The 21,447-nt window shown below is 50.8% G+C and overlaps 1 protein-coding gene across 5 annotated transcripts in view; it reads right to left on the reverse strand.

Moving 5' to 3' along the window:
* Positions 1-9,128: 9,128 nt before the first annotated feature.
* NHEJ1 (non-homologous end joining factor 1) overlaps positions 9,129-21,447 on the reverse strand; it is a 104,350-nt gene continuing 92,031 nt past the window's right edge. For all 5 annotated transcript variants that reach the window (XM_062192093.1, XM_062192082.1, XM_062192073.1 and 2 more), the window contains 3 exons: positions 14,646-14,763; positions 13,641-13,759; positions 9,129-12,933 (listed from right to left, as the gene is read on the reverse strand). In XM_062192093.1, the coding sequence (XP_062048077.1) occupies positions 12,859-12,933; positions 13,641-13,759; positions 14,646-14,763 (312 nt within the window). In that variant the 3' untranslated portion in view covers positions 9,129-12,858. The remainder of the gene's footprint in view (positions 12,934-13,640; positions 13,760-14,645; positions 14,764-21,447) is intronic.

Raw genomic sequence — 21,447 nt, forward strand, 5'->3', positions numbered from 1 at the left:
CTCCCCCCCCCCCCCCAACTGATTCACTCTCCAAATGCCTGCAACAGCTGGGGATAGGCCAGTTTGAAGGGATTGTCTCATGTGGGTGGTATGAACCCAAGTACTTAGGCCATCATCCACTGCCTCCCAGGTGCGTTAGCAGGAAGCTGGACCAGAAGCACACAGGAGCCAGGACTGAACCAGGCACATTGATGGGGATATGGGGCGGCCCAAGTGGCAGCTTAGCCCACTGTACCACAACACCCACTCAAGCACTCGTAACCCAAGTTAGGGCCTCAGACCCTTGATCATTTCTTGGCTGCCTGTGTCCTTAGCTGTTTGGTACATATGGGGCTAATTTGTTAGACCTGCCGAATAAAGCCCGACTTTTTGTGGTCATGGCTAGGTTCTGCCAACCCTAACATTGGGGTACTGAAGTATGCCGCTCTGGAAGTACCAGGGGCCCAGAGCTCCCTGGATCTCATCATTAGGAGAGAGCCACGGTGACAGAGCCTTCTCAGGGCACCTCACAGCTGAGTCCTGGGCCTGTCGGCAGAATCTCTTTCTTCTGTTGCCTTTATTTTATTATTTTTAAAAGATTTATCCATTTATCCAAAAGGCAGAGTTCCATAGAGAGAGAAGGAGAGGCAGAGAGAGAAAGAGAGGTGGAGAGAGAGAGAGAGAGAGAGAGGTCTTCCATCCGATGGTTCACTCCCCAACTGACTGCAATGGCCGGAGCTGAGCTGATCCGAAGCCAGGAGCCAGGTGCTTCTTCCGGATCTCCCACATGGATGCAGGGGCCCAAGGGCTTGGGCCATCTTCTACTGCTTTCCCAGGCCATAGCAGAGAGCTGGATTAGAAGAGGAGCAGCTGGGACTCGAACTGGCGCCCATATAGGATGCCAGCCCTGCAGGCAGTGACTTTACCTGCTGAGCCACAGTGCCGGCCCCTTCTGTTGCCTTTAGATTCCACTACTCCTCAATCAACGGTTTTGAAGAGAACAAGGATCATTCTATGCTTTGGATAAAATTATTCTTTTTTGCCCCCCTCTCCAAAAGTGAAACCTTATAATTTATTTTTTTTAAGACTTATTTTATCCCTTTGAAAGGAAGAGTTACAGAGAGAGAGAAGTCTTCCATCCACCATTTCACTCCCCAGATGGCTGCAGTGGCTGGAGCTGTGCCGATCTGAAGCCAAGAGCCAGGAGTCTCCTCCAGGTCTCCCATGCAGGTGCAGGGGCCCAAGGACCTGGGCCATCCTCTACTGCCTTCCTAGGCCATAGCAGAGAGCTGGATCGGAATTGGAGCAGCTGAGACCCAACCGATACTCAAATGGGATGCCGGCACCACAGGCAGCAGCTTTACCTGCCACGCCAATGTGCCGGCCCCATGAACCTGGTAATTTTAGCATTTGTCAAGTTGACTACCATGTGAGTGTTTATAGTCGATCTCAGCTTAACACTATAGTACAACTACGGTATACTTATAGTACATAACCACATCATAGTACATACAAATTATATATTCATACACATATAGATTCTTCAAAAAGTTTGTGGAAAAGAAAATGGAATTAAAAGGTAGATTTATTTTGGTGCAAAATAGTTTGAGATCTATGCTTCGTTTTTTCAGAATACACATTTTTCATGAACTTTTTGAAGATCTTGCATTTGCGTGGCTTTCAACCTTCTCCACCAAAGCAAACCTCTCTCTTACTCCCCTTCTCTGCTCAGGCACATTTGGCGTCGGTCCACACTTCTCCAGTCACCCCATCTGCTGTCTCCTAATCCCGCCACTTGACCGGATCCATCCAGCTCCAAATCCGAGACAAGTCTGGGGAATGCAGTTCGCCCAATGTCCTCCAGGGCGCCAGAGCCGAGCAGCCCTGGCGCGGTGGAAACCACTGGATCTGGAGGTGACAGACCCATGCCTGAACACCGTCTTTGCTACCTTCTACTTGTGTGGCCTTGGGCAAGCCACTGCATTTTGCTGAATTTGTTCTTTTCCCCTATAAATAGCAGCTATCTCCTAGGGTTGCTGAGAGGGTTAGTAATACAAGCGGTTGATCGCAAATCCAAGCATGTATAATTCAGGGCCAGCCTCTGCTGGGTATACTAGCAGCAGCAGCAGTTCTCTGATTCCATTCACGTGTGTGCCCCTGGATAGCAGTGGTGATTAGCAGGCCCTGTGTCTTTCCAGTAGGGAGCATCTATCAGTACATAGCAGTACAACGGTGGGCATAAAAGGATGGAGAATGCAAACAGCAAGGTGGAAGGTCCAGCTGTCCCCCAAAGAATTTACTGTTCCACCTTGAAGAGGAATCAGGAGACTCCAAGGCCCAAGTGCTGCTCATGGTTGAGTATGGAATAATTCTTGTAAACCAGATAGGCCAGCAGAGAAGGTAAATTTGGTTTAGGAGAATGTGGAATTAATAAATGACCAGCCTGGGCTCAGAGCTCGCGGATGAAATCAGTTTTGAAGGAGCAACAGGAATGACTGACAAGAAGGAGGAGGAGCTCTGGGAAAAGTGGGAGTGGGGGTGGGGTGTGTGTGTGCAAGTCAGGGCTATGGCCCTGGCAATGAAGAGCCAAGGGAGCTGATCTAGGGAAGGGAGGAAGCCCACAGCATCTCGGGGAGCCTCACGAAGGAGACACTGTTGTCTTCATTATGCAAGCGAGCTAGCTGAGGGTCAGAGCTTGTACGTGCGGGAGTTGGAGCTGGAATCCAGGCCTGTTCCACCGTGCAATAACACAGTTTCTCGGAGAGTGACTCCCAGGGCAGGCATGCTGGGTTGTTGACCTCTGTTCAAGTCAATCATTTTCTCTTCTAAGTCTAGGGAACTGTTTTTCCTCTCTTAAGAGTTGTTACCTTCCTCTCGGGCTTTTTCCATCTCGCACCCTGACCAATTCCCCAACTGGTTGGGATCACCCTGACTTCCAGTCTTGATTTTTTGGAGGAGGTTAGCGACTCTACCAAGTCTGACCCATATGCAGAAACGCTTGTCTTTCAAACCACAGAGCGGTCCAGAACACACTTAGAGATCGAATTAGAGCCACTCAAAACTAACAATGCCTTGAAAGCTACTGTTGATTAGAAATGGGAATGTCAAGTCAACTTTGCCCAGACAATAAGCTCATTACAAGGCACTTCAGAGAGATTCGGCATTAAAGACCTTGCTTTGATGACTTTGAAAAGGTAGGCACAGGCAGTAGAATCACTTATAAAGAGACTAAAGGTTGTGGGAAACTCTTATCTTGTAGAAAGACAGTTGCAGATAGAAAAGCACACATACAAATGCACTTGTGTGTGTGGATTTAACATGTTTATTAGCTGTTCTACCCCAGTGTCTCTGTTTGGAAGCACAGTTGCTTCAGAGAAAATCTTGGGAAATACTAGCCCACTGAATGTTCGCTAAGGGGATACACTCTTCTCATACTGGGTGATTCTCCTGACACGCCGGTCAGCTTTCTCTACTGTCTCGCCCAGTCCCTCCTGGTAGAGACAGCATCCTAAGGAGGCTGAGGATCTATAGCCAAAGAAAACACTTGATCACTTGCCTTTAAATAACACATGTTCTTAGATTCTGCAAAATGATGAACGTATTCCATTGTGGCTGCAGCTAACACAATGGGATTTACTCCCCATTCCCACCCTGCAACAGGTTGTCCCCTCAAAAATGGCTAAAACCACCCCAAGATGCTGTGAGTGGGTGTTGTGTGTACGTGTGCCTGTGCGCCATCTTTCTTCATTTATTCACTCACCAAGAACAATCTTGAGCACCTACTAAGTTCCAGACGTTGTTCTAGGTCCCTGGGATGCGAGAGAACAAGAAAACACTCACAGATGCCGGCATTCCTAGAGCTGTATTCTAATGGGGAGGAGTCGGGGAGATGGACCACTAAAAGTAAACATTAAAATAGATGCCACGCATTGGCAGGGAATAAGGAAGGGCTAGGGTTTATGGCAGGGCTTTAGAAATAAGGATTATGAGCAAAATAAGTAAAACAGGGTAAAAGAACTGGGGGGAGGGGATGCCTGGTCAGAAGGCAAATGGCTGTGCTCCATGAAGGGGTGCGGCCATGGGAAGGTGTGAGAAGGCCAACACAGCCCTGCAAGTTAGGGGAAGGGCACTGTAGGCAGACAGAACAAGTCACACAGCAAAGGCCCAAGAGGCTAGGCACGCTGCAGAAACAGCCAAGACCATTGTGATTAAGGGAGATAAAGCTGGGGGCAATGGGAAGAGTGAGCTTGATTTTCTGCCTTCTGATCACAAGGGCTTTTTCAAATTTTTAAAGAGCTCAGAGTAGAGATAAGTTACCTTTCAAAGATATGTATTTCCATATTGGCATGTAAATAAAGACACAGCACAGTCCAGTAAAAGGAGGCACCAAAATAGCATTTATGCCTAGGCTTCTTTTAAAGAGAGAGAGCGCTATGTTGACACAGCTCTCACTTTCTATTTCATACACAAGAAAATACCATCCTTTAGATACCAACATTGCATTGTGAGCTTATTGCAAGAGGAGAGTTTGCCTTTGTGGCCATTTGGTAAGTAGCATAACGCCCTTGATGGAATGGATGCTCACAAGCACTCAATACCTATGTGATTTAATGCATGTTTAATGGTTCCTGGTTCTTGTGGAATACGCGTGTTTCTGTCTCATGCCCAACACTTTCCCTCTAAACCTGTTTCCCATTTGCAGTTCAAGTCTATGAACAACATGAGGTTCAAGCAACCAACCTGGCCTCTTACTTCCCCCTTCCTGGTCAGGAAGACAGCGCATTCTCTGGAGCTTCCAAGGTGAGTCTTTCTTCCATTGAATTCTTTCCACTAGTTACCCAAGTTGGCTTCACTAATGAAATGCTTTCCATCATCTTTTTTAAAAAAGAAGTATTATTTATTTTATTTGAAAATCAGAGTTATACAGAGAGAGGAGAGGCAGAGAGAGAGAGAGAGAGTGAGAGAGAGAGAGAGAGAGAGAGGTCTTCCATCTGCTGGTTCACTCCCCAATTGGCCGCGATGGCCGGAGCTGTGCCGATCTGAAGCCAGGAGCCAGGAGCTTCTTCTGGGTTTCCCACGCAGGTGCAGGGGCCCAAGGACTTGGGCCATCTTCTACTGCTTTCCCAGGCCATAGCAGAGAGCTGGATAGGAAGTGGAGCAGCCAGGACTTGAACCAGCGCTGGGATGCTGTCACTGCAGGCGACAGCTTTACCGGCTACGCCACAGCGCTGGCCCTGCTTTCCATCATCTTTAGATCATGTTGAGAGCAATTTCTCTACTTGCTTCGATTCCATTGGATGATTACCATTATTTTTGAGATTCCCATCCAGAAGTGTGTACACCTTTCAGGTTCTCACCCCAGGAACTGTTTCTGGTGGGAAACTCAAAGCCCACCAGACCAGCCCTGTTTCAGAATGGCTTTGAGGAATGACCCGTGGGAGCCACGCCAGTCCCTGAATCATCACACAGCACCTATGTGAGAAACAAGCCGAGTGTTCCTTTTGTTGCCCCACCCCCACCCTGTACGGACAGACGAAGGAACTACAGTTTCATTTGGCACAGCTCGCCTATCTTCATTCTTCAGATCCTAAAAACGCACACACACTTTGATCGTTCAATAGTCCACGGAACTGCAGCTGGGGCCTCCGTGTACTTTACCTCACAGGCTGGTGACACCTCCAAAGGCAGTGAGGCTGCGACTTGTGTCCAGGGCATCCTGGGAAAAGCACAGCCAACCCCACACTCTCAAACCCTGCCCTTTCATGAGCTGGGTGCACTGGTGTCTGCAAGAGGAACCTTGCTGGACGTCTCCGTGTGAAACTTCCCCTTCACTCAAGCTGCATCTTTTCGTGTTTGTTGACTCAAACGACCGTTGTATGGCTTATCCTTCTTAAACGATCCATTCCTTCTGGTCTATCTTAATTAGGTAGATCAGCCTGCCACATTTAATTCATTCCTATTAATGAGAGCAGCACGAGGGACATTACCAGTGCCAGAGAGCCACAAGGATCCCCTTCAAGGTTCCTGAGTATTATTTTTAGTACTGCTGTCACATTAGGGGACTAATGAAACAGAAAATCTTTATTACTAGCTCTGCTTCCCCAACCAGTGCCTTCTCCTTCCTCCCACAGGTGACACAGGACCAAGTGGCACTGCCGTGACCTGGAAGCCCCAGAAAGGACAGCACCGGAAGCTGGCAGTCTTTCCTCGCCCCGTGGCAGTGGTCAGTGTCTCCATCTTGAATGAGGGAATCGCGTGACCAGCAGCCCCGCTCTGAGGGTCCCTGAATGGAGACCCACACCCTCCGGGGTTTTCCGCTCACCTTTCAAGGCCTGGGGTGGGAGGGGATGGGCAGGATGGAGTGCCAGTCAAAAGGATGAGCCTTCCCTAGTCTGCTCTCCTCTCTCCTGTCACCGATTTCTGACCGGCCCTCAATCCTATCAGGGGTCCATAAAGCTGGGAGGACTCTGGCCCGGGAGAGGGGGGTAGGGGTTAGGCAAATAGGCCAGGGAGGCAGTTGGTTGAAATTTAACCACAATATTCTCGGTCTCTATTGTTTTGAGTGAGGCCCAATATTTCCACAGCAGGATTATAGGATCTGATTAACCATGTTAGACAACAATGCCGGGCTGGGATGGGCTTCCCCTTCCAGCTGCCAGTATGAAAAAGTAAATACAACACCCAGATTTCAGAAGGGACTCCAGCAGCCCCCAAGGCCCACTCCCCAATTCCAACCCCGCTACTGTGTTTGGCCCCCAGCACGGGGAGGGAGGAAGAGTGTGGCACAGCATGCTCCTTTAACTACTGGCCCTTGGCCCAGCGAGACAAGTAATCCTGGCACAACCTTCCCAGGTGAGTCAATGGCCGTGTGCTCCCCACACCCTGGAATTCGTCCAGGGCCTCTTCCGGGTTCCCCTGGTCAGCTGGCTTGGATTCTGAAAGCCGGGTGCCGGGAAGCCAGCCTGCATCCAGAGGGTCCCAGGCTGTGGAAGCTCCTGGTAGAAACTCAGTGGGGGTGGGACCAAGTGCTCAGAAGAGGGATAGCGCCTTTGCTGGGATCCTTTGGTGCTGCCCATGGGTTTCCCATGTGCGGGGGGAGAGCTATGAGAGCCTCGAGCTTAGGGGCTGCACACACGGCCACCATAGAGAAATGGCACAGGAGAAGGCAAAGGATCCCTTGGGTGTTCTGCAAGAGACAGAAGGTGGATGCACGGGGGTTTCCCAGGGCCCCTCCTCCTCACACACAGGCAGGCTGCCTTGGATGGGTTCCCCCCAGCATGAGATTCTCTGAGGCCCTGGCCAATAAGACAGGAAGATACAGGAAGCAACGAGCCCCCGGACAACCCAACAGCATCTCTCAGGGCATCCCGGCGGCCAGGGGAAATCCTCCTCCTCCAGTCCCAGCATTGCCTTCTGCATCTCAGGGCCTCCTATGATCCCTTCCAGTCCACATGTTGATGGGATGTTGGTTCCACATCTGGGAACCTGGGAACCCAAGGCCTAGAGCTCTGAGTTTGGCGGCTTCCTTGCAGTAAATCAATCCTTCCAACATTTTCTTCTGCAGGGGAGTTAGAAGATGGAAATCACTTCAGGGAAGAGGCTGGAAAACACAGCCTGATTGGATCAAAACCCAGTTAAGATAAGGCCAACTTTTTTTTTTTAAGATTTATTTATTTATTTATTTATTTGAAAGGCAGAGTTAGAGAGGCAGAGGCAGAGAGAGAGAGAGAAAGAGAGAGAGAGAGAGAGAAGCCAGGAGCCAGGAACTTCTTCCAGGTCTCCCACATGGGTGCAGGAGCCCAAGGACCTGGGCCATCTTTTTAAAAATTTTTTATTTATATAAACAGAACAGATTTTATGTATTTCATGTACACACTTTTTAAAAATTTATTTATTTGACAGATAGAGTTAGATAGTGAGACAGAGAGAAAGGTCTTTCTTCTGTTGGTTTACCCCCCAAATGGCCGCTACAGCCGGAGCTATGCCGATCCAAAGCCAGGAGCCAGGTTCTTCCTCCTGGTCTCCCATGTGGGTGCAGGGGCCCAAGCACTTGGGCCATCCTCCACTGCCCTCCAGGGCCATAGCAGAGAGCTGGACTGGAAGAGGAGCAACCAGGACTAGAACCCAGTGCCCATATGGGATGCTGGTGCCACAGGCAGAGGATTAACCAAGTGAGCCATGGCGCCGGCCCCAACTTGGGCCATCTTCCACTGTTTTCCTAGGCCATAGCAGAAAGCTGGATCGGAAGTGGAGCAGCCAGGACATGAACTGGCGCCCACATGGGATGCCGGCACTGCAGGCGGAGGCCCCAAGCCAACTCTTCTTTAGTAGCGTAATACCACCATGGTGAAATCTTTCAAGTTAAGGCTAAAAACTGACCCTGCCCTCCAACAATATAATCAAAGCCGTGGTCAGACAAAAACCAAGTGCCCAGGACTTGTGTCTGTTAACACAGATCACACTCCTGGCGCACGCAGGGCTGAGTACAGCAGGCAGTGCTGTGCTGCTCTCCTTGTAAGCAGCAGCAAATGAGGGACAAAGAGTGAGAAGAAATGTCCCTGCCAGAGCGTGGCGTAGAGGGTAAAGCTGCCACCTGTGGTTCAAGTCCCAGCTGCTCCACTTCCCATCCAGCCCGGGGAAGCAGTGGAAGATGGCTCAAGTCCTTAGGCCCCTGCACCCGTGGGGGAGACCTGGAAGAAGCTCCTGACTCCTGGCTTCGGATCAGCCCAGCTCCAGCCATTGTAGCCATTTGGGGAGTGAACCAGTGGATTGAAGACCTCTCTCTCTGCCTGTCTGTAACACTGCCTTTCAAATAAATAAATAAATTTGAGGCCGGCGCCGTGGCTTAACAGGCTAATCCTCCGCCTTGCGGCGCCGGCACACCGGGTTCTAGTCCCGGTTGGGGCGCCGGATTCTATCCCGGTTGCCCCTCTTCCAGGCCAGCTCTCTGCTGTGGTCTGGCAAGGCAGTGGAGGATGGCCCAAGTGCTTGGGCCCTGCACCCGCATGGGAGACCAGGAGAAGCACCTGGCTCCTGGCTTCGGATCAGCGAGATGCGCTGGCCGCAACGGCCATTGGAGGGTGAACCAACGGCAAAAAGGAAGACCTTTCTCTCTGTTTCTCTCTCTCTCACTATCCACTCTGCCTGTCCAAAAAAAAAAAAAAAAAAAAAAAAAAAGAATTTAAGAAAAATAAAAAACAAATAAATAAATAAATTTGAAAGAAAAAGTGAGAGAGAGAGAACGCCCCTGGTGACAGTGTCAACAATGTGCCCGGATTCAGAAGCAGCAGGAGAGGCACAGCCTTCTTGGGTCCCCACTCCTCCTTATGCTGTCTTTGCACGGAAAGAACACAGGTGCTAAGAGGAAATCAAGGCTGGGGCAGGAGGGGGGAAGCCAAAGACAGAAGTGCCCCGGACAGAAACCAGCAGCAGCGTCGGGGCTGCAGGTCGGGAGACACAGCAGCTCCGTCCCCCGACGCCCCACCCGGGCTCACTGTGGGGACAGGAGGATGCTGCTATCACTGTGCCAGCTTCTTACGCAGTCCAGAGCACAGGAGCACCCTAGAAATCCCAGGGCGAGCACCCCAGGACTTGGGGGACGACGGAGCCCCAAGGGTTCTCCCCTCCCTGCTCCATAAATTCACTGTCCTGTGGGAAAACTGCTTGACCCCGGGAACTGGCTGCCTGGTGACTGGAAGAGAACGGCCCTGGTGGGACTTCAGGACCCAGGGCTGCTGTGAAGGACCCCCGTGAGGCATGAGAAAGGGAGGTGCTCCCCGTTGCAGCGCAAGGGATAAAGATTCCTTTTGCAGCCCAGAGCGCGCCTGTCCTGGCTGCCTGCGGGCCCAGCGGCCGGCAGGACGGAGAAGGCCTTGCAACCTAGGTGGCGCTATTTCTCTACTTTTTAGGTCAAGTTCCTGCAGGAACTTCCTCGAGGTCTCCAGTCCTGCTCCTGGTTTGCTGGCTTGCTCGTGTAAACCACCTTATATTATTTTTTTTTCTAAAAATACTCCAAAGCAATTGAAAGAGTCCCTTCTCCCACCAGCCAGCCCTGGCCCCAGCCCCGGCCCCGGGGAGCGGGCGGGTAGGCGGGGAGGTGGGCCACTGCTTTATTAAACACAGGGAAAACTAATATTTACGGAATAAAATTTATGGAGCAGCCACGAGAATTCGACCCTTTTATGTGCACGAGGAGTGGGGGTTGGGCCAGGCTGGGGGCCTCAGGGAGGAGCCCCAGCCCGGGGGCAGGGCTGGAGTAGAGCCTGGTCAGGCCGACTTGTCAACGTGGGGATTTCCCTGGATGAGCCCTGAGTCTCAGCCGTTACCCCAGCTCTGGGGGTGAGGGCTCAGGGCACGAAGGCCCCAGTCAGGGCTCTGGCACCGTCTCCAAGGATGCATTTTGGCAACACCCCCGTGGAGGCAGCACCCTCTGGGAGGAGGTCACCAGGCACGCTCTGGCTTAACCTTTTCCAAAAGTCGCACATTATTTTAAGAACAGGAACGAGGCTGTGCTCATAGGATTTCCCTTACAGCTGGAGGGGATTTGCAGGCCTCTGGTCCCGGCCCTTGAGACTGCGCTTTTAGGACGCAGAGGGACCCCTCCTGGGTGAGGAACTGTATTTTCCCAAGCGTCCGTTTTCCACTTGGTCTCGTGCCTTGGAGACACTCAATGTGGCAGTGACAATGACGCCAACAAGACAGTGGGAACAGATTGAGCCGACTTTGATGACAGCCACCAGCAGCAGCACCCCCGGGGTTCTGGAGTTCACAGCAGCAACTGGGAGGGAGCCCTCAGCCTGTGCGGGCAGGGAAGGCTCGAGGTAAATCCTGGCGTCATCAGGGAGCCCACAGTGAGCAGAGCAGCCAGGGAAGGAGCAGGGTCACAGGCTAAGGATGGGTGGAGTGGGGACCACGATCGGGCTCTCTGCTAGGGCCCGGGAAAGCAGTGGAGCACTTGGGCCCCTGCACCTGCGGGGAGACCTGGAGGAGGCTCCTGGCTCCTGGCTTCAGATCAGCCCAGCTCCAGCCATTGTGGCCATTTGGGGAGTGAACCAGCGGATGGAAGATCGTTCTCTGTCCTTCCCTTTCTGTGTCTGTAACTCTACCTCTCAAATAAATAAATAAAATCTTTAAAAAAATAAATGAAGTGGGGGCCAGAACATCTCTCCTGGAAAATGCTCTCGTGTTACGTAGAGTACACTGTTGCTGAGAACTCAGCGGCGAGGGTTCCCATCCTGTCCCTTAGTAGCTGCGGGGTCTTTGATAAGTCACTGAGCCAGTTCCAGGCTCTGTCTCCTAGTGGCTGGACAATATCTCCTCATGTGATGCTGTGAGGATTCAACACCAGGACTACCCAGAGGGCACCAAGCCTTACATTGTTATTATAATACTTGCTTTATTATCGCTCAGATACTCCTCTCCCATGACCTGACGTCAGTACAGGAGCACGGTCCCCACTGGAGAGGACAGGACGAGGAGGCGTCTGACAGTTCCCAGTAAACATCTGAGCTGTTCTCTGGCCTTCCCTCTCCAGTGTGAAGTTTCAGGTAGTCTTTTGTTTATTTTTTAAGATTTATTTACTGATTGATTTGAAAGGCAGAGGGAGAGAGAGAGGGAGAGAGAGACAGACAGAGAGAAAGATATCTCCTATCTGCTGGTTTACTCCTCAAATGGTTGAAACAACCAGGGCCGACACAGGTGAAGCCAGGAACCAGGAACTCCATCTGGGTCTCCTGTGTGGGTGGCAGGGTCCCAAGTACTTGGGCTATTTTTGCTGCTTTCCCAGGTGCGTTAGCAAGGAGCTGGATAGGAAATGGAGCAGCCAGGACTTAAACAGGCACTCATACAGGATGTCAGAGGTGCAGGTGGCAGCTTAACCTGCTGTGCCACCACTGGCCCCTCGGGTGGTCTTATCGAGAAAGGAAAATCTGGCCGAGAAGGTTAGGGGACTTGGCCAATCCCCTGGTGCCGAAGAACTGACTTCCTACCTGTCTCGGCCTCTGCCTATCTCCCTCGATCTGTACACTCTTCCCTGCTCGGTACTCTGAGTTCTGCAGACCCAGTGTGTCCTCCCAGGGCACCCCTGCAGTCATTGCCTGCTCTTTGTCACACTAGCTGCATAGTTAAAGTAGAGTGGAGAATGAAAAAGTCAAACTCCTTTTTCTGCCACCCTAGTTGGAACCTCCCGTGGTCCTAGTGCTTGAAGCTCTTGGTTATTTCAATTCCCACGCTGTGGTTCAACCTGTTATCAATGTCTTGCAAACACAGAAACATATCCAAGTTTGGCACAGGAGAGTAGCGGCCATCTGTCTGTCTTGTGCCCTCCATGGACAGAGTTCTTGAGATCAGAGTTTCCAGATGGAGGCTTAGGAGCTCAGGCCACACAGAGAAGCTTGAGTGTCTAAAGGACCGGACAGAAGGCACCAGCTTGGTCCTCAGGCAGCAATGGGGTGGGGCCTGGTGAAGCCAGGCGAGGTGTGCGCTCCAGAGACAAGCAGTCACAAGGGCAGGGCGGTACGAGCGAGTGCATTTTATTCCTTGCTCGAGAGAGAAGTGGGTCTCTGGGGAGCACCTGGAGTAACGCGGACAAGGTTTCCTGAGCAGGCTGTGCCTGTCTGCTAACTTGTTCTCCACCTGAAGTGCATAGCAGGGTCCTAGGCTGAGAGAAAATCCAGCAGAAGAATGGGATGCCTAGCGCCTGGCTCCCACGTGAACAGGGAAGCGCAATGCTTGGTTCGCAGCCCCCATTCGGGAAGCGGGGCAACGTGGATCTCCATTCCCTTGACCTAGACTGTAAGACTGTGTGTCAGGAACCCTGCCGTCAGGCTGGCTCCTCCAGGGTGAAGACAGGCAGCTCCTCTCCAAGCCATCCGCAATGCATTAACTGAAGAGCCCCCGTGGCTTCTTCCTCTTGACCTTCGACAGCTGAGGTCTCTGCCCAGAGGCTGAAATAGCCTAAAAAGAAAGGAACTCAAAGTAATAGCGTGTTCTACAAGACTTATTAGTTTCACTTTATCTGAAAGAGAGACAGATAGAAAAGGATCTTCCACCAGTTCACTCCCCCAAATGCCCACAACAGCCTGGGCTAAGCCAAGCCAAAACCAGGAGCCAGGAACTCCATCTGGGTCTCCCACTTAGTGTCACTTCAGCCGTCATCATCTGCTGCCTCCCAGGGTGCACATCAGCAGGCAGCCGGATCTGAGCAGAGGAGCCGGGACTTGAACAGGCATCCCAAGCAGAGTCTTAACTGCTGGGCCAAATGTCCGAACCTGCTTCCTCTCGGGGCTCCTGCCAAGAGGATGAGGCCTCTGGCTTGTCTGACATGGTGTTTTGAAGCCTATGTCAGCAGTGAGCATAAGACCCTGAGTGGAGATGTGTACATCCCTCCTCCTGCAAGGAACAACCCCAAAACTGTCCCTGGAAGTGGGAAAAGGTGACAAAGGAGTAAAGGGCCATCATTCAGGACAAGGGCTGCAGAAAGTGGGCAGCAGAGACGACTCTCCCTGTGCACAGACACACTCTGGAAGCCTGGTTGTAAATATCCCTCAAAGTTGTCAAGGCCCTGTCAATGAGTGGCAATTGCAAGGGCTGCTAGCTTGGGGTTATGGGTGCCAACTCCTCCAATGCCCAGAAGGTCACCCAGGAAGCGGCTCAGGACTCACCATGGGCTCTTTCTCTGGCCCTGAGAGGGCCGGTGCTGAGAAGACCGGCTGTTCTGGCTGAACCACAAGTTGGCTATCAGCTCTTTGTGGGGAGGCGCTGCTTGAGGTCTGAGGATCTCCTAAAGTCAGAAAGATCAAGAGAAGATGTTGGCAAATGCCTTCTTCCTACCAGGGAGACATTAGCATTTCCCAAGCACCTGACAAAGGCCAGGCTTTGGTACGAATATATACATAGCCAGAAGGAGCCACAAATCCAATTTTCAGCCGGCTTTCGGAAAGCCCTGTTTGTACCATGAGGATTTCCTAGGCCCACCTGCAGCAGGTAGGATAAGAGTTTCCTCAACTAAAAATAACCAACTGTTCTTCTGTGCATTCCCTGACAAGTCACGAGGAGGGACAGGGAACTTTCTCCTGGGATAGTAAGCTTTCTCCTGGTTCTCTTGCTAACCTTTCTTCATGACCTCATTTAGTTATTTGAAAGGCAGAGTGAGAGCGAGAGCACGCGCGCGAGAGAGAATAAATGCATGCTTGATCTTCCCTCCACTGTTCGCTCCCCAAATACCCACAATGGCCAGGGACCAGCCAGGTGGAATCTGAGCCAAGTGGAAGTCAGGAGCTCCATCTGGGTCTCCCACGTAGGTGGCAGGGACCCAAGGATGTGAGCCATCATCTGCTACCTCCAGGGTGTGGCATTAGCAGGAGGCTGGATCAGAAGTGGAGTAGCCAGGACTCACACCAGGCACTCCAATGAGGGATGTAGACAACCCACATGGTGGCTTGACCCGCTAAACCACAACACCTGCCCCTCTTGCTAAAGCTGCTGAGCACCCAGAGCAGAACTCCCAGCAATGATGGAAATGGCCCATATTTGCACTGTCAAACTTGGTAGCTACCAGGCTAAAATCCACATACTTGCATTATAGCTAGTACAAAAGAGAAGCGAATTTAAAATGTCACTTAGTTTCTATTCACGTAAACTTACCAGGGACCTCAGGAGCTACTTACCAGTGCCTTGATGCTTCTGTCCCACCTGGACCTCTTGCTTGGTGACTGCCATATACAGTCTCTGCAGATTCAGGACAAAGGGTCTTCCATCGCTGACACTGCAAGCCTCTGGCAGCTTCTACCGAGCAAAGGAGACACCGTCTTTGCCCACTGTCTGATCAGAGGACAGGGATCTGATAGCCTACTGGCAAAACTGTCACCGTTTCCAAATGAGTTTATATCAATGAGTAATATCCAAGATAGAGGATCCATAGCCAAGCCTCTTGGGACCAATCTAAAGACTTTCTGGGGGCTCTTCTCTGAAAGGTAACCCCAGAGGACATTATTTCCCCAGTCCTTGAGTTCTGTATGCTTTCCTATGAATACTCATACGTTCCTCGGCTCTCTCTTCCAAAGGAATGATCTCTTGGGGAGGTTACTGTACAACATCATCTTCCTTGAGCTGTACAGGTTACTACTGTAATGAAATTTACTCCTAAATTTCTATACTAGAGAGAAAAGACATCTAGGATAGGGGAAAGAACACAGTGGGGATGACAGATGGAGAGACCAGAAGGAAAGCCACAGCGCTGTGCTGACAGGCAGAAGAGGCAGAGGGAGCGAGGCTGACAAAGCTTCTGAGGCTGACCCGCCATTCCCCACTCCCCGCTGCTTTTCGGCGATTCACACACGTACAGTAGGGGTGAGCTGATTCTCGAGGGATGAAAACACTCACTCTTTCAAAGCCTAGATAAACAAACCATACATAAATAGATTTTTGGTGTGTATCTGTGGCATTCAAGTTTCCTGAGAGGGAGTGATTAGGGAAAAAATGTCTTTCCTAAGGGAGGTGATAGCAGAAGTTGACAATCTCTGCTACAACTGCATCATACTTAGGTTTTGCTCACTGTGGAATGAGCCGTGGTTCTATAGGCACATGAAATGCTTTGCCTAGTTTTAGATACTTGGCTGAACTGAGCTGAGTAATGGTTGACGACTGAGCAAAGTGCAACAGAAATGTGAGGGTATGGTATCCAGCAGTCTCAAACCTGGCTGCACTTGAGAATCTTGGAAAGGGCCCAGAATGACTTTGCCTGCCCCTGTGTGGGCCAACTCTCATGGTTCCCTGCCAAGTTAGCAGGTCCCCAGGAGCAGCCATGCCAGCAACTCACATGGGACCCAACCCAAGAATCCCTGGCCTATAGCTCATGTCAAGGGCACCTCTCTGTGCAACAGGGCATTCATTCCTGGGAACCCCCTGTGGGAGAAGAGTAGAGAGAGAAAGTGGGAGAAGCAGTAAAGTAGGTGCTGAGCCCTAGTCAGGAGGTCAGAGTTCTCCTTCCCTGAGTGTAGCGTAGCTGGAGAACTTACTGACTGCCAGGAAATGTATGTTACACTTCCACCCCAACCCTCCCCTCCTAGAGACCATATCAGGCTTGGACTTTCACTGCAAACCACAGGCAATGACTCACAAGCCTTGAGTTCAAACTTTACCTCCTGCCAGTAATCACGCTAGGAGTATCACAGCCCTTTGGCAGCATTCCCTGAGGAATGACCTGAAACAGAGTAGGTGAACTCTCAGGTCACACCATCTCTTCCCTCCCTCAGTCTCCATTCTAGGTTCGGTTCTCTAACTCCCAGGCCACCACTTCCCCCAGAAGAAGGTCCTCTACTCTGTAGCCAGAGAGCCCTACCAGTGTGGGGCAAACAAGCTGTTCTCCCTCCCTACAGCTCACTTCTCTAGGGTCTCTCTTCATAGTGCTCAAGAAACATAGCCTTCATATCCAGCTGGGTAGGCACAAATTTGTGCTGTTGGTACAAATAGGGTTGGGCAGAATCAAGGCAGTCCAGGGTCATTTCCTCCTTCCCTCTCTATGGAACTAAACAGGCTCATAAATTTTCCAGAGTGATCTTTACCCAGCTCATGTATTTAACCTCAAAACGAAGTGCCAGAAATGAAAGGCCATTGAAACTGGTGCTGCCCTGGACCTAAGGACAGACCTAGAACCTAATAGTAGCCCTTCTTCTGTCCCTTCTTTCTCAGATCTGATTCTGCAGTTGCTGCCAGAGGTGATCCCACCTGAGTGTATGTTGTCAGAAAACGAATATGGATGTCCGCTCAGGAATAGAATATTGCTTTATTTGCTCGGTACTTATTACATGCTAGGTACTGCTTTAAGTACTTTAAGTGTATTAATCTATTCTTGTCTTATTCACTACTATTTCCACGATATTTGAAAACTACCCTAGTCTATGAGAGGAACCCAATAGCTATCTGCGAATCAATGAGAATGACAGGCATGAAAATACCCCTATTTGGCTGAGATCATTAATCTCAACTAATAAGCGGTAAAGCAGGATTAGAATCCATGCAAGTACATCTGGGTCCAAGTACTTAAGCCCCTGACACCCATGGGGAGACCAGGCTGAAGTTCCTGGCTCCTGGCTTGGACCTGGCCCAGCCTTGGCTGTTGTAGGCTTTGCGGGAGTCAACCAGTAGATAGTCACTCTAGTCTTTCTCTCTCTCTCTCTCTCTCTCTTTCTCCTTTCACTCTCTCACTCTCACTCTGCCTTTCAACTAAATAAATCTTAAAAAAAAAAAAAAAAAAAAGAAGCCAAGCAGTCTGGCTTCAGGGCCCACACACATAGTCACAACCCTCCTCTCTTCTCTGAACAGCGGATTTTTACTTAAAAGGGCAATCTAGGCTCTCCCATGATCACAACCCACAACTGTTCACATCTCAGATCATCTGCCATCCAGCTGAAGAACAAGCTCCCCAAGATGACAAGAAAGGAGTGAGCAGATAGAAAGGAGGCAGCTGGTCCAGACTGGAATCCTTAAGGACTGAGAGGCCATACTCTCGGTCCTAGTCCAGCCATTCCCCATCACCACTGATTCCATGGGCATCATTCTCAGATTACACTGTGGGGAGAGGCGGAGGAGCCTGAGTTTGGGAAGGAGAAACATTGGCTCCCTCGGCAGGACAATGGTAGGGGCCACCTGGGGCGGGCGGCAGAGATCAAAGGGAAAATGTTGGATCAGGACTAAGCAAAGCAAATAGTGCCCCCTGCTCTAAGCACAACTGAGCCAGGATCACCGTGTACCAGCCACAAAGCGGGTCATTGCCCAGAATGGGAGGGGAAGAAGAGGCAGGTCAGCCTACTGTATAACGTGCTCATCTGATTAACCCAGAATCAATTCTAGCCAGCAAATTGTTGTTGGAATTCTACTGTGTGCCAGGCACTCCAGGGCTGGGGGCAGGGGAAATGGATGCATCAATCCTTCCCTAATCATAACAGGGCTGAGTTAATACAAAGAGAAGTCAGTCGGAGTCTCTGCATATTCACATGGCGGGGATGGGCACACGGATGTTGTTTTGTTTTGCTTTTCAAGAGTTCAGCTGCAACAGAGTTATGAACAAGGGAGCAGGAACCCAGAGAAGAAAGGGATGAGTTCTCACTGAGAGTCCTGCGAAAAGTTCAGGAGATGGTGACATCAAGGTAAGCCTTTGAATGTGCCGTTAGTACATAAAGCATAAAGATGTGAAAGACGGGCTCTAGGGACAGACCTCGCAGGCGGTGATACCACAGAGCTAAGTTCACACAGCAGATTGCAAAGCACTTGGTTTTCTGAATTAAGGGTAATGCCCATGGGAATCTCCTTTGGTTTCACAAAGTGACTTCCTCTCCTTGGCTCCGAAAGTGAGGAATCACAAGCTCCACACTAGATTTCCCTCTCTAGGCTCTCTGCTACAGTAACTTCAACTCTTTGAGTACCTCTGCACTACTCACTTCCAGTGCTGTGACTTTGCGACTCTCTGGTCGCCAATCCAAGGGGACTTTTGCCTCTTGCTCTACAGCTGCATCAGACATTAGGACATCCAATATTACCAAAATCTTACAAGGTATCTTATTTCCCTTCTTGCCCTTTCTGTAGCCCATCTTGGTTCCTGGGGCCCAAACTCCTCTCTTTTGTGGTAACTCTCATTTCATCAAATCTCCAACTCTCTCCGAGGAGTGCAGAAATTCTAAGATCCTCTGTGGATCTGCCGGAGGGACCCCAACCGCCGCTGTCAGTGAGAAGTAAGTGTCTCTGTCCCCGCTTCGCACTCCGTTTCTCCGAGACTGTTTCAGAAAATGAACCTTTAGAGTGCTGAGTAAGGAGAGACTCAGCCCCTAACACACCGCTTACCTTGTAAATCCGGTGCAGGTGTGAGAGAAGGGAGGAAGAGAAAATGAGCCAACTGCAGCTCTCCAGCATCTGTCCTGGAGCAAGTCACTGGTTCCGGCACCAGCCACAGAAGCTGGTGTAGCCCGAGCTCCTGGCACTGACTCTCACTGCATGGAACCACCAGGGCAGGGCCCCTCACACGTGACTTCTCTGAGGGTAAGGAAGCCTCTCCTGCCTCTTGCAATCCAGTGAGCTCTGCTTGTCTAGACGTAACTGCCCTGCTCCCGGAGAACAAGTCTCAGTGGAGGGCGTCAGTGTCCATCATCAGCTTCTCTCAGGGATAAGAGCACATTAGGAAACGCTTCTAAGAGTTCAACTGCCAGAGTTTGCCAAAAGAAATAGAAAGGTACGAGAAAAATGATGCAGGAAGAGGACTCTAACGAGAAATCTCTTTAAGAAACCCAACTCTGGGGCAGGCGTTTGGTGGAATGGTTAAGATGCCACTTGGGATGCCTGCATCCCATACCAGAGTACCTGGTTCAAGTCCCAGTTACTTCTGAACCAGGAGGCCACCAGAGCTTAGGGGCAGAAGAATGAAATGATGCTATTTACATTTTTTAAAAGATTTTATTTATTTATTTGAGAAACAGAATTACAGAGAGGGAGAGACAAAGAAAGAGGTCTTCTATCTGCCAGTTGATTCCCTAAATGGGCACAATGGCTGGAGCTGGGTGGATCCAAAGCCAAGAGTCAAGAGCCTCTTCCGGGTCTCCCACATGGGTGCAGGGGCCCAAGCACCTGGGCCATCTTCCACTGCTTTCGCAGGCGCATTAGCAGAGAGCTGGATTGGAAATGGAGCAGCTGGGACTCGAAACAGTGCCCATATGGGACACTGGTACCAGAGGCAGAGGCTTAACCTACTATGCCACAGCTCAGGCCCTGCTATTTACATTTTTTAAAAGATCACTTGGATTGAAAAGGGCAAGAAAAGAAGCAGACAGCCCTGTTAGGAGGCTGTTGTAATAACCAGGACGGTGGCAGTGGAGGTGGTGAGAAGTAATGACATTCGGATACACTTGAAGCTATAACCAACATACCTTCAGGCTGATGGACTAGGTGTGAGAGGAGGTGAGGACAACCCCACTCCAGGGCATACCGTAGATTCAAAAACCTAAAAGGAAATCCCTAAACCGAAGATGAGCTGACATGGCCCCTGGGTGCCCAACACAGACCCTGCAATGGTGAGAATCCGAAGGAAAGGCAAGCCAATGCCCAAGGAATGTGTCGAAGTTTAAAAAAAGAGACTCAAATGGCTTTTCCCTGAAAGAAGAAGGAAGACTATTAAGAATTAAGAAAAAATTCCTAGGAAAAAGAGAGACAGGGAGAGAGGGAGAAGGGAAGAGAGCAAGAGAGGAAGAGAGGGAGGAGAGAATGAGAGAGAGGGAGAGAGGGAGAAACAGCGGGAGAGGGGGAGAGGGAGAGAGAAGAGAGAGGAGGAGAGAACAAGGGAGAGAGGGAGAGGGAGAGAGGGAGAGAGGGAAAGGGAGAGAGGGGGAGAGAGAGGGAGAGAAGCAGAAACAAACTTTAACTTCTGGCTTCAGAGTCTCAAGGACTTGGATTTGTACTTAGGGTCTTTGACTTGCCAGCTGTGACACTCTGAACAAGTTACTGTATTTAATCACTGTCTTATTTTTTAGAGGGAGAGAGGGACGGGCAGAGGGAACTGAAAGCAACATGTGTATCATGGAGCCCGTGAGATGGTTAAATGAGTAGAGCATGCACCCAAGTAATGTCAGCTCCTTCCCTCTGTGAGGCACACGGAGACATCTCGCCTGGCCCCACTCCAGTGTCGAGTAGATGAAAGAAATGCCCTAATGATACAGTACTACAGGAACCTGAGTCTGATCCAATTATTACATTCCCCCCGCCCCGGCATCCCAAAGCATAGGATCCTCCAACAATTCCGGGACTAGTTGAGGTCCAGGTCAGGGAGAGAGGCGTGGAGCCACAGCTGGTAACCTGCGGGGCGTTCACGGCCCGCCAGCACACACTAGCCTGCTCCTCCCTCTCTTGTGCAGACCAGGGCAGCCTGGCTCTTGCTTCAGAGGTCCTGCTTGAAGCCTGGCTTTGCCGGTGACGGAGGACGCTACTAACCTCTCTCGGCCTCTGTCTGCTCTCAGAAGGCAGAGTCCAGCCCCTACGCTGAAGAGGCAGATGAAGGCCGCAGGGGATCACATGTGGCAAGGTGTCTGCCGAGTAGGCCTCACGTCTCCTTGCCTCCCCGGCACAGCCTGCGTTGCTGTGTCCTTTACTCGCCCTGATCTTTGGGCTTCCCGCTCTCTTCTGGGGGGCAGTACGACACTGGAGAGAACAGCTGCGATTCTGTCCAGAAGCCACCCCACAGCGTGCCATCAAAATCACTCTCTGGACAGCCCAAATGGCCCAACAGTGCTTCAACCAGGCACTGTTTCTCACCGCCACTTCCTGCTTCCAAGCATGCCTTGTGCAAAAGCCTCGGCTAGGCCGTTTCTATTTTTAAGCCATATACTCTCAGTAAGGGCTATTTGGAAAATTAAAAAAACATGACCTGCAGACACGTCATCCAAACAGCTAACAAACGATTTTTGATGGGATTAATCTCACAGTTTCCTC

Source organism: Lepus europaeus, chromosome 1, assembly GCF_033115175.1.
Source record: "Lepus europaeus isolate LE1 chromosome 1, mLepTim1.pri, whole genome shotgun sequence".
Lineage (NCBI taxonomy): Eukaryota > Metazoa > Chordata > Mammalia > Lagomorpha > Leporidae > Lepus > Lepus europaeus.